The sequence below is a fragment of the Argopecten irradians genome, chromosome 16, assembly GCF_041381155.1.
Source record: "Argopecten irradians isolate NY chromosome 16, Ai_NY, whole genome shotgun sequence".
NCBI lineage: Eukaryota > Metazoa > Mollusca > Bivalvia > Pectinida > Pectinidae > Argopecten > Argopecten irradians.
In genome coordinates this window covers 25,513,087-25,527,145 of record NC_091149.1, presented here as the reverse complement: position 1 = coordinate 25,527,145, position 14,059 = coordinate 25,513,087, and the positions used below count along the sequence as shown (strand labels likewise).

The 14,059-nt window shown below is 37.9% G+C and overlaps 1 protein-coding gene across 1 annotated transcript; it reads right to left on the bottom strand.

Moving 5' to 3' along the window:
* Positions 1–844: 844 nt before the first annotated feature.
* LOC138309981 (transcription factor Sp4-like) lies at positions 845–8,687 on the bottom strand. The gene is made up of 7 exons (XM_069251131.1): positions 8,482–8,687; positions 6,722–8,372; positions 6,113–6,314; positions 5,615–5,707; positions 4,840–4,940; positions 4,411–4,518; positions 845–3,684 (listed from the first exon to the last, which is right to left on the bottom strand). Exons 1-7 carry the CDS (start codon positions 8,542–8,544, stop codon positions 3,524–3,526), a joined length of 2,379 nt encoding a protein of 792 aa, XP_069107232.1. The 5' UTR covers positions 8,545–8,687; the 3' UTR covers positions 845–3,523.
* Positions 8,688–14,059: the final 5,372 nt, after the last annotated feature.

The following is a 14,059-nucleotide window of genomic DNA, read 5'->3' as shown; positions in this document are numbered from 1 at the left end:
CATCTAATTTTGCACACAGAGCTTTTAGTTTTACTATAACATAGTCCAGGGGTGGATATAACAAGTGTTAGTACATCACATGACAGAATACTGACCTCTGATTGGCTAGACACATGGAAACATTTACAATTGTGACTGCTGCCCCAGGCACAACCAAAGTGTTGCGTTGTTGGGAGCGACTCATTAGATGTCGGTATTTCAAGATGTCATTCCTTCGTTGTGCTGAACCAAGAAGTCAAAGATGGCCGACAGGCAGGATGGAAGGTGATGGAAACAAATATTGCTTTCTGTAGAAGACGGTTCACTAGTTCTAGATTGATCTTTTTTCAACCTTCCAACGCTGAATCTTGTTGAAGACTGTACATTAGCAGGACGAGATGTTCCTTGAAGTATTTTTGTGATGATGAGAGACATGAAATGACATTAAACAAATGGTTGATGTACTAAACCCATTATGGCCTGGTTGCCAGGACACTATTGCCTCATGATGGGATAGCACCCTCAACAATACTATATTCTCAACCAGGCTATAATTGTAACTCCTGGAGAACCTTATACATGTACAAGCATATCAACATTGTTTACCTTGTCATACAATATTACAGGATCTTAAATAACTTCCATCTTCAGTCATTTATATACATGTTCTGATGTTATAATTGTGATAAATTAACTTTTAGTATTGGTTTGGGAAACGTAGCGGTCCTTTAAAATGATTGACTTGTTAAAAGATCCTGGAATGTTAATCCTTCAATTGATACCCTTATCTGTTCTTCAGGTCAAAGATGGATTTATAATAATTAGTACTTAGAATAATAAACAGAGAAACGGCATAACATCAGTATTAGTGTCAAAATATTTTAATGACAAAAAATAATTTAATCAAATGCCTTATAACAGGCACTGCCCTTTGGTACCTGTGAACTTCAGAAGATGGATGCTTGAATTGGTCAACTACCTCTTAACAAAACAACAGCGTTATTAAATAATCCATCTTTACATCAAATATCACAAGTTTTAATTCTTAACAAGTATACTTCATGATATCAAACAAATGTGTGAACACATAAATATTAAACTACACAATCGATTCCACATCCACATACACATGTACCTGCTTCATCCGACAGTTACAGAAGAAAACATAGATATTCGAGATAACTCATGAAGGGACACAACATACACTCAAGTTTTCAGAAAAATTGTTATAAAGGTAGAAAATATTTTAAAAATGTTCATCTTATAAAAAGAATTGGTCAATAAATGACCTGGTTGATATTTTTAACATTTCTTTCTCTGAGTGACAAACTGCTTCACAGTGAAAATACTGCTATTGTAACACTTTTCTGTATATTACAATATATATAACTAACCGGAGGTAATAAACAATAACGTGTATGTGAGCTTTAATAATGCCATTTTTTGAAAGGGAAATTAAAGGATATATTATAATTATTAACCAATGCCTACCCTACCCTAAAGAGCATCTGCAATATGAAAAGACAAAAAAAGATTTGTACTTAATGATTTAAAAAAATGCCTTGTCAAGCATCAAATCTCAGGTGGGTTAAGGGCAATACAAAGTATTTTAAAATTTTCTTTGCACAAAGTGTTTTTCCTTGTGAACATTTTTTCTCTCTCTAAATATGTATACAATATAAATGCTCTTCACATCATAAACAATTGCACATGATAATACGTCTAGAAAAAAAGCACCATAACGAGGTTAAAATTAATATCAAAACAAAATTCATTATAAATAGTATTAGACATACATGAAGCTTGGACATTACGATTTTTGATGATATAGAGTATGCATGTGAATTTTATATTTAACATTTCTAACAGTTTATTATCTAAAAAGAGTGATGATTATCTGTCATGTTCATACTTCATGTAATGCTTTACTTGTCTAGAACACAATTTATGATTTATTTGTAATTTATAAAATAACTAACAACTCAAGTTCCTGAATTTTAGCCCGGTGAAAAAGGTTTAAAAAATTTAATAAAAGAAGCATTAGTAAATCTTTAATACTTTCTACAACATCCTTTCTTTCAGCATATTTCTTTTTTTTTTTAAATAATTCATATAATAAAACATGTGTTAACTGATGGATAATTATAAAAAAAAAGATCTTTAACCTGCCCAGCAGATAGTACAAACCTATTCTCAATAACTATTATTCATTTAAAGCAAAACTCAGTATCAAGTTTTGGTTGAACATCCTATTAACAACAGTCATAAAGGGCCCGCCAGGTTGTGGAGGAAAGATCCAGTATCTGGAGACAAACCACAGACCAATGGTCAGTACTTGGTCACTGTCCTATTTGGATCCAATCACGTCATCTAGAGATATTCTGTATTTGCATATTACAAAGCTATTTGCCCTTGTGGGTAGGTATTGATTGTAATGTCACGCGTTTGCCAGTGTAACGTCATACTTTTCGGAGAAACAATGTGAATTTTACTCACAAAATAATGATGTCACCATGGATACCTATCCGCAGATAACTCTGTTAATATGCAAAAAAACAGAATACTATATCTAATTATTTCTACAGTTTTTGAAAAAGTTTCCAACAGATCACATTATAGGCCTTACAGAATACTGTAAACATGCAAAGCTTGAAATACTATTGATAGTTTTACAGGTTTGTTCTTCAGGGATTTGTATGTTGACATATTAATACAGACCATGGACACATAAATACAAAATAATATAAAATGTCATACATGATAAGTCAGTTCACCTGATTCACGCCCAGAAACCACATTTGGGCTCTTCTAATTATAATTCAGACTGGAACAGTCCAATCTAAATTTTCAGGGATGAATGATTTAACAGATTCATCCATGATTTTCACAGGACATGTATACATCATAATGTAAATTTTTTGCTCATTTTGACAATGATTTCGGTCTATAAAAATTTAGGTGTTGACAGTCATACAAATGAAACATGATCGTCACAATGAAATAATATATAAAAAACTGTAAATATCACATCTCCATAAACATCTAGCTAACCTTGCACATCAAATGGAATGATTCTCCAATGCTATTCACATCTCATTAAACAATTGCTCCAAAATACAATTTATGTGACCCTGTTCATGTACAACAACATGAAGTTTTCAGCCTATTTTCCTTATTCTCCATCACTTTATGGGCTGCCATTATTATATCCAGGTATCTTTCTACAATCACTTCTTTCCCATTACATTCCAGTAATTGATCTTGACCGTAAACTTATTTTACCAGCCACAAACATTTCTTTCATCTTCTGGATGGTGGACAATGAACAGGTTAAGTATTTAACGAAGTCAATGTAATCGTCAGTCACCTCTTATGTTCTGTTCTCACACTCCATTATTACCATTGAAACCATTCCATTGTCACTGAACATCAATAGCATCGTCAGTGACCTCAAATGAAGCGTCAGCACCATGGATCCTCCGTCCTCATTACCACCTCTGTTCCATCCTCACAATCAATCATTACCATGGTAACCACTCCATCGTCACTGAACATCAATGTCATCGTCTGTGACCTCAAATGAAGCGTCAACACCATCCTCCGACCTCATTACCTCCTCTGTTCCGTCCTCACACTCGATCATTACCATGGCACCTCCTTCCATTATTTCACCCTCCCCTTCCTCCACACTACCAGTACTTGTATCTGAAAGTACAGAAAATCAATCTCGTAAACATAGCAGATCACTTTTACATTACATCTCTTTGTATCTAGAGTCTAGACATTTCGAATACTTTTTATAAGTTAGCATATTTGACCTAACAAGTGCTTGCCCTTGGGTTGTTAAAAAATTGGAAGAAAAAAAAGAAGAAAATGGTGCTCAATAGTGATTAAACGTTAAATATCAACTTTTAATAATTGCTTTTGCCAGCATAGAGTGATTGTAATGAACTTGTCATTTTATTTCTAGATTCGGCCATATTCAATTGCACCTGCACACCTACATCTCAAATCCACGATGTGATAAAAACACATATCATTATAATCACTCCAGAGTTTAATAGAGCCTTAGGATCTGATAACATCTCATAAGGGGTCATCTTCTGGTGACCTTTATACCACCTTATTAAAACGCATTTTCTACACCTGGCTACATCAATTGAAAACAACATTTTGATGTATATATATATTGTAATTTAGTTTTGTTGTGTTCTTTGGCGATGACTACATATATACAAAAATAATTCTGACAGCTCTTTGGGTTTTTCCTCCTAAAATTCACTTCCAATATGATGAAAGCAGCTATTTGACTGACTTATCCAAAAGGTCACCACACTGTGACCCCTTGTGAGATGTCAGATCCTTTATCAAACATATTCAGAATATCAGATTATCCAATCCACCACTATAAATGTTCGGATGCAGACTTACCTAGAGTAGAACCGGTCTTCTTGTTAAAATGCGTCTTTATATGTTTAGAGAGATGGTCACTCCTCATGAATTTTTTCTTGCATTCTTTACACTCAAACCTCTTCTCTCCTGGAAAAGAACATGTTATCATTACTTTACTTTTAATATCAACTTCACTTAAATCTAGTTTTATTGTCCACTTAACATCAATAAAAGCAGGTATTTATAATTGAATAATCATCATAACATTAACTCTCAAAATCTTATAAAAAAGCAATTAGTCCTCTCATGACACACAAAATCATTTAATTATATTCCTGGAGACTTTTACAGGTGCAGACAATTATATAATAGAGAAAGGTCACATACACCAGGTGAACAGTTGCAAAGAAATCAGTACTAGACGTAGGCCGTTTGTTCCAACAACTTTGTAATCAATATGAAGAGTACCTGTATGTGTTCGTTTGTGTCGTTGTAGTTCATCAGATCGTGTGAAGCGCTTCCCACAAAACATCCAGTTACATACAAACGGTCGTTCTCCTGTGTGCCAGCTAAAATTAATCATACTATTAGTATAGGGACTTCTTTGTCTATTACTATCAATGACAAAACTCAACAAAGTTTTTGGGAAGGCATTCATTTTATAGGGTTACCAGAAACAGAAATATCTTTGTATGACCTGATCTAAATCTATGCCTTATTCTTTCATGTATATACATATATATAAAAATAATAGAATCTAATATGGGTCTATAAGGGATATAACTTGATATGAGTAAAAGATTTAGACTAGAGCCACCATCAGGCTTGCTGAGTGCTGACTCATTAAAATCTTCCACCAGGGAAGAGATATCCTGTTTCCTGTTTTCTCATACTTGACGGGGTTATCCGTGGTTGCTAGGGAATAAGTCGGCTCATAATTTACCACTAGATGAGATGTTTTCCCGTACACTTTCTTACATCCTGGAATATGACATAATATGAGTAAAAGATTTAGACTAGAGCCACCATCAGGCTTGCTGAGTGCTGACTCATTAAAATCTTCCACCAGGGAAGAGATATCCTGTTTTCCCATACTTGACGGGGTTATCTGTGGTTGCTAGGGAAAAGTAAATGCTTTTCTTTTTTCTTTTCCCAGGGTAGGGAATAAGTCAGCTCATAATTTATCACTAGTTATCCATAATCATATCCGCCTTTTTTATCGTATAATTATAGCAGTTTTTACCGTAAATGTGCTCGTAGATGAGATGTTTTCCCATACACTTTCTTACATCCTGGAATATGACATATGTGCTGCTTTTTCTTGTTTTCTCCAGTTCTGGAATGACCAAAGTGACCAAAGTTTTTAACTAAATAACACAAGTCTTCCATTGTTAAATTTCCAAAATTATCAGATAACAATTAAAGTATTAAATTGATAAGCATTCAATATAAATATTTTGAGATACATCCAGTAGATCATACAGAGTATGTTTTTGACTCCAAGAAATCAGATTTGACACTTGAGGTTAAAGTATGCGTCTATTTGTTGTATACTTTGACTCTTTAAATTTCTGAGAAATTCTGATTTTACTCCTGACTACTAAAAGTAAAGGGTCAACAGTACAGGATGTCCTTAAAAAGTAGGTATAAAGTACAATTACAATTTACCAAAGTCATTTCCCGACGTTTATGAATAGTAATCAGTATTTCTTTTGATGACAATTCTTATATGTCTACTTACCTCCCCTCATTGTCTGTACAGTTTGGACAGGTACATGCCACTCGTCGGAGCCTACGATTAGACGTCACGCTTGGTTCACTACCTAGTACGGACACACCCTGCTGAGATACCTGTGAAGGACTCAAAGTGACGGCCGATGCCTGGGTCGTCTGCACAACCTGCCACTTAGTCGGATCGTTTGGGTCCTGCTGAATCTGTTGACCTGAAGAGGTGAAATAAACACAAGTGATATTTTAACCAGAGATAATAAAGAAATTTATATCACATTTAATCCTAAATTAAAATTAACAATATCCCTGGGTTTTATCAAAATTGAATTTGAAACATGCGCAAGTCTTTTTATGTTGGAGCTATCTATTTCACCCCTAAAGATACATTCAGGCTATTCTCAATCAAAGACTAGACCAGTCCGTTTTGAAATTTCAGGGGCAAAAGAGTTAATGATTAACATATAAGTGAGGCAATGTGTCGATACTCATCTCTAACGTTGACCTATTAACTGAAATTATAAATGTCAAAGAGAAATTTTCTTTATGGAAATCTAGGCCTGACACTCCTTTCAATTTATTTTGGTGAAATCAACAATTAAATGGACATTTATATATTTACCAATAATTTGCTGTGCCCCGGACACATTTTGGCCAGTCTGTCCAGCCGATAACTGTGTCACTACATTCTGTATTGTAGCGGTGAATTGTTGTGGACTCGGCTGCTGTTGCGTGTTCCCCACTGCGTTGGCAACCGTCAGGGCCCCCGAGGGAGTCAATGTCACAGCGCCCATGTTTTGAACATTCCCTGTGGCTATTAGTTGCCCCTGTGGTGTAATTTGAAAGCCTTGGAGTCCTTGAACATTTTGCACAGCTTGTAGTCCTTGCAGATTTTGTAAGGACTGTAAATTCGGTACTTGCATTGTCTGCATGCCTGGGGCACGAATATTTGCCACGTTTAATGCGGACAACCAGGGATTTTGAGCAATCACTTGATTTTGTCCTGCGAATTGAAGATTTGTAAAGTTTTGAGAAGGTAATGCTTGCACTGTAATTTGTTGCGGAATCGCTTGCACTAACGACGGTTGTTGTTGTGAAGAAGCGACCGACGTTGTTACTGAAGTTGTCGTCGTAGAACTAGTAGCACTCTGTTGTGATGCGACAATGACATTTTGTCCGTTTGTCCCTATTGTTTGAGACATAGGTATAACTTGACCTGTCGCAGTGTTTATAAAGTTTGTACCAATTGGGACTAGTGTTGGCATTTGTGACAAAATGTTTGGGGTGGCTGGCGTTGCTATAGGCGTACCAAATGCACCCGCTGTCATAATCGCACTGCCGTTATTTTGTTGCGATGACTGCAACACCGGGGTAGAGGTTATTTGTGACGCAGCAGATTGTGTCTGGGACTGCGGTGTCGAGGGCTTGCTATTGTCAGTTTTTACCGGTGTGGCTGTTGTAGCAGCAGCTATTTCTATAAGTTGGGGCTGTGCTACTTGTGTCACTTGCTGCTGGTTTACACTGGAAGTTATCTGGCCAGACACATTCTGCCCAGTTGTTGTATTCACAGACAAGGCCTGTAGCTGTCCTTGCTGGCCCTGGGGGAAGGCCACGGTTGGGAATCCTTGCATGGTCGGTACCTGAATGGTTTGGTACGTGGACTGGCCATTTGCTGTGGACACGGGGATTTGTATAAGGTTTGACATTTGCTGCATCTGTTGTGGCATTTGGACGGCCTGTACCACGCCCTGGGGACGGGTCTGTAACCCCTGTACACCGGCTAAACTCACGACATTGCCACCGATGTTTACCATATTTCCCGCCAAATTATATCCCATGTTTGGAATCATATTCCCCGTGGGCAGCCCCTGTCTAATTATCTGTCCCGTGGGTGTGGTAAAGACCTGTTGCTGATTCCCCGCCAGTATGGCTTGGCCCCCGCCCACACCGGACGATGGGATAAAAATAGCTTCTTGACCATCCACGTTGACGGTCTGAAATTGCGGGATTACCGAAGTGATTAACTGCGGCTGTGATCCCGCCGCCTGAATTGGGATTCCTATTGTTTGTTGTTTACCACTGGCGTCAACAATGGTTCCGTTGGATAGCTGTATCCAAGTCGGGGCTACATTCCCCTCTCCACTCCCCTGGTTGATCACCCTGACTTGTGTCCCTCCTGCGGGGCTGGTCCCTTCCTCCGTGGGCGTGGGAGGGGGTGCCCCGATCTTACTACACGTAGCGGCGAGTAGCGCTAAGGGGGACGGTTGTACCTCCTGAAACAAGGCGGGGTTAGTTTAGGGGTGTGCATCACAATGGCGTTCAAATCGAACAAACCGACAAACATCACACGAAAATCGAATAAAATCCCAATCAGTCACCTACCTGGGATGAGCTAGCCGGTACAACATACTCCTGATTGTTCCGTCTCGAAGTTACCGATGTCATATATTCTACTGATTTTGGTTAAAACAGAGAAATTATGAATATTCGAGGCGGAATTAGGCTGAAATGGGCAGTGAACAAAGCCCGAATCTGAGTGCGTGCCCCGGCCGTGGCTTCCGTCCAAATTCGACGTCTGGGTGTATTCCTACGCCAGACACAACAAAAACTTGTCGGCCATACTATCACGTTCATTTTACATCCAGGTTCAATTAATCATCATCATTATTATATATATATATTGAACATATGTTTAATATTCTGTTTTTCCAAAATGATGATTTGTTCAATATATTCCTTCTGTAGATCATCATGACCTCTTTTCGTATGCGCGAGATTGATTTCTGTGTGGGTGTGGTGACGCGGCTCGTGGCGTGTTTAATGTCGATTTGATTGACAGGTCGGCTATCAAGGGAAGGCCAACATCAAAGGGACTTCTTTTCTTGAGCATGTTAATTAGGTGACCTCGTGCGAGTGTCAACAACTGATGACCTCTTATCACGTGCAGAACCGGCATATATTTCCTGATAACTTCGATCGCTGTCTCTAAACTTGAAACTGATAACATTCCAGGATATGCACTTCTGATAGATGCAAAACCAACTGAATTGATTGTTTGTGATACGGTAGGAGAAAAATTATCGATTCCGGCCTACGTGGGGTGTGGCCAAGTTCATTTCCTGTTACTGGGGCCTCAAGGGAAATCTCATTCATATTTAAATTCTAAAATCAATTATTAATTGATTTTTAATGGGATACTTGTTTTACTAGAATACTAGAATTTGCTTTAAAAACAGTCTGAAGTTAATTCAATGTCTATCTATGTAATACTGATATTTATTTAAAATCGGCGCCCCTTCCGTTCGCCTCAACTAGGCGTCGACTGTAAGCAGCTCACTCGTGTTTATAACGGACTTCGAGGGGGTGTAACCCATAGCGATTTACTCTCCATGAACTGTTTGACTCTAGATATTCCAAGTACTAGTAATACAGACTTATACGCTTGATTAAATAATAGTTCGTACTCCGGACATCCATGAGTCCTATCCAATAATTCAAAGTTCATTATTTGATCCCAAAGAATATATTTTTTCCACTTTTTAGAAAGTAAAAACAGAGACTTAGATATTATATCTAAGTCTTTGGTAAAAACCACAATGCCATCACATTCATCAATCTTAGTAGACACATACATATGTGTAAATGTATAAGTCAAACTTCTTTAAAAAAGGAAAAGAAAGGAATAAAATCAACAATATAAAATTAACTTTGTTAGAGAGACACACAACACTGTCTTTATGGGCAGGTGGTTGATATATAAGGATCAGACGTTATAAGAGGGGTAAATATATTTCTAGTCTTAGTAGGCATTTGTAAACGTTCGTGTAGGGTTAGGACGAAATGTCGTTGTCGTATAGGACTAGGATGTTGTTGTGTAGGGCTAGGATCGTTAAGGGCTAGGATGTTGTCGTATAGGGCTAGGATGTTGTTGTGTAGGGCTAGGATCGTTAAATTGTAATCGGTGTTAGTGTTTTCTCTCACTCAGAAAGACAGATAGAATGTGTCTATAACCTCACTGTATATGTATATATAGGACCCTTATAGTTGCTTGCACAGGTATACTAGCAGATATTTAAAAAAATCTGGAACTATACTCATTAAATATGTTTCTGGGCAAATTTAAAATTGAAGCAAATTACATCTGGTAGAGTTGATGTAGGTGGTTCTACTGTATATATGTATACATACATATGTGTATGTTTTTCTCCGTCGAATGTGGTCGTTTGTTTTGGATACTGAATGATAAATTATTAAAAAAGTTAGACTTTCTCTGATGTAAGTAAAAATAATTAAGATCGAGTTTATCGGAGTTACTTCCCTTCTAGCAGTCTGGGGCCTCAATAACTTGGGTAACGTTGGACGAGATAGCCGCGAAATCTGCCTTTAAGAAATTATTAGGCCCTTTCCCTCCCTAATATTAGTCTATCTGTTAGGGGAAAAATAAAAATAAAAACTGCAATAATATAGGCAGGCTTATCGGTCTAGGACGAGCCACCCAGTCTGTCCTTCACGTTTTGTCCTCTGAGTGTATGAGTTTGTTCTCCGAACCTGATTTTTTTTTTGCTGCTTTTTACAAAATCTGGAACACGATACTCTACTTTTCCTGATGAGCTAGCCAACTATCATTTGTGTCGATTTGTAATTTTCCAGGTTTTGTAATAAAATTTCTGGTTTAAACGAATGGAAGGTTTTGTTAATGGATACTAAAACATTCATTAATACAGAGATGATGTACGTGTTTCTGACCACTCCGTTATTGTAAAAAACCGAACTACCTGAAGGCATTTCAGGAGAAAACCTAACCTATCAAATGCTTACAGAGACTTCACTGTTAATAGTGATAAGTAACTCCGTGTAATATCAAGGATGGAAATTTGCAGTATATCGGCATGTAATTACGTCACCATGTACTGTTGTATAGGGTTCTTGTACCTCCATCCTTGGACTATCTCATAGTGAACTTGGAGGGAGTTCGGGAGAAAAAAACCAACTGACCAATCACAGACCTGCAATTACTTCCTTTGATGATTTCAGAGAGGGCGACGTCAACTTCAAAGCCATCAAGGCAAGCAAAGTGTACCGTTATACGATTCTTATGATATACATGTACAAAGGACTACATTACCTGTGTGTTCTGTTGACTTCAGTTTCGATATGAGATAGTCCAGGGTGGTCATAACGTCAATGATAGTAACCCCTGCAGTATCGAGGATGGAGGTTTTTGGGCCTCGTTGTTTGTAAGTTTCAGTAAAATGTCAATAAGAGGCATACGCCTAAGAAACATGTTGTATTGTTGTCCTCAGATGTCACCCAGACAAACGTTGTACCCGTGTAATCTATACACCACTGGACTATCTCTTAGTAAAACTTGAGGCAGCTCAGAGGAAAACATCTGAACCAATCACAGGCCAGCAAAAAAATCTTTTGAAAACTAGAGAAAGAGCGACGCCCAACTTTAAAGCCACACAGTCTACCACAGTGTACCGTTATACGGCTTTTTTGATGCGCATCAAATGACCAAATTACCTGTTCTGTTGCCTCCAGTTTTACGATGAGATAGTCCATGTGTGTAGAGATCGTAAGTGATCGGAACCACTCGAGTATCGAGGATGAGTTTTTCCATGCACAATCAACATGAAGGCTGGATCTCCTTTTGATCAAAGCAGCAGGAATTGTAATAGAAATGGTAAGATACCCATAAAGTTAGTAGTAAGATGCCCATACAGTTAGTAGTAAGATATCCATACAGTTAGTGGTAAGAGACCCATATAGTTTGTGGTAAGAGACCCATACAGTTAGTGGTAAGAGACCCATACAGTTTGTGGTAAGAGACCCATACAGTTTGTGGTAAGAGACCCATACAGTTTGTGGTAAGAGACCCATAGTTAGTTGTAAGATACCCATACAGTTTGTGGTAAAAGACCCTTACAGTTAGTGGTAAGATACCCATACAGTTTGTGGTAAGAGACCCATACAGTTAGTTGTAAGATACACATACAGTTAGTGGTAATATACCCATACAGTTAGTGGTAATATACCCATACAGTTAGTGGTAAGATACCCATACAGTTAGTGGTAAGATACCCATACAGTTTTTGGTAAGAGACCCAAATAGTTAGTAGTAAGAAGCTGAAGTGGAAGGACACAATGTTGTGTATATGGTTATATGGGTGAAAGTAGATTACTTGGTGTACTCAAAGGGAGTTATTTCCCTTTATTGGAATTCCGATATGTTTTAAGAGCAGATAAAAGACGTGGAACTGAAAGGACGTGTTTTCTTGTTTCTATCACTAAAATGTTTAGCGAGTTCCCCGGATTCAATCTCTAATCTACGACAGCAATCTGATTAAAATACAGATCCTTATAACCACTCCGTTTTATAGAGGATCTGACAACATCCCATAAGGGGTCATATTCGGATAACGTTTGTACCACGTGTAATTCAGATCCAGTGCATTTTCTACACATTGCTACATCAATTGACAACGCAATTTCGTCTCAGTATACTTCAACAATTAGGTTTGTTAGGCTGTTTGGGCGAGATGACTTCGTACATGAAAATATTTCGACAGGTTGTTAAATCAATTTCGTCCCCATAAAGTCTCATTTAAGATTCTGGCAGCAGCAATTTGATTGGCCATTTCCAAAGGTCACCTGGACATGACCCCTAATGGGATGCTGTCAGATCCTCTTATCCAACGCAGTGATTATAAGGATCTGTATTTTAATCAGATTGTGGACGTACAGTGCTAGTAACAGTCACTGTTGACACGCCATCTTGAGGACAATCCAGGTAAGAAACAACAAGTCATTTAAAGACGCGTCAGGATTATCAGGATAAATGTCACCGACTTACGATCAGTTTTGCTCAATACTAACTGCCCAATATAGCTCGGATCTGAAGACCCAGAGGTGGACGGCTAGAAGATGCAAGATTGAAGCTCGAAAAGAATTATGAAAAGTACTGGAACAAAATTGATAAGTGTACCATTTCATTGACTTTCTCTTTTTTGCTATTTTCTGTTCCCATGATATCTGCTCAGCACATGGCCAGGGCGTTCACTGTACATTCTTCGTGTTATTCGGGTTGTAACATTTGAGCAAGATTCTCTGGTTGATACCACACTGAACAGTCTAGACTTCCGATCAAGTTCCACATTTGGAGTTGCAAGGTGAAGAGATTAAGTCGTATACCGACATCAACTGGTAATGGATTTGGCAAGGTTCTAGGTGCAAGATGTTAAACCAAAAATCTTCTGTTTGTGGCATACAACTTTGTATATTTATGCTCTCGAGCTTAAATCTACGCCAGTTCTGGACTTCCTGATTTCCCAATGTCATTATACACAATTTATTGTGACCTTTGCGGTTTTATATCCAAAACATCGCAAACCTACCGATAGATACTACAGATATTCCTCTTGACGGCTTTGTCCATTGCATTTTACCCAGTCTTTCATTAAGCATGCTGTAACGTTGTATAATCATACCATGCCTCCACTTCTTTCCCGGCAGCCGACGACAGTCTGTAAGAAATATTCTGTCTGTCGTTCAAAGCTTTGTCATTGCAGCAATTAGATGTCCAGAACACTGTTGCTTCTACTGCACTGTTATGATATAGTAATTCTTGACTGAATAAACTAACAAATTTTGAAATAAACGTTTAGATCTTTATTAATTCCATTTCCATGTATATTTAAAGTAATTATTTTGTTTCACCGCTCCCTCCCTGTTCTTCCTTCACCACCGTCAGATGGGGAGCTGTAACTCGGAGTATGAGCTGTTAAACACTAAATTCAGCCCCTGTGGTCACCAACCATGTCTCTATGTCCCCTGGGCTCCAATCGCCGTCAGTTTTGGACTCCTCATATTCCACCAATCGCAACATCTCAGAGAAATTTCTAGGTAGCTTATGCATGCAGTACCGTACTACCGATGCTAAAATTGAGAGTTTTAATAC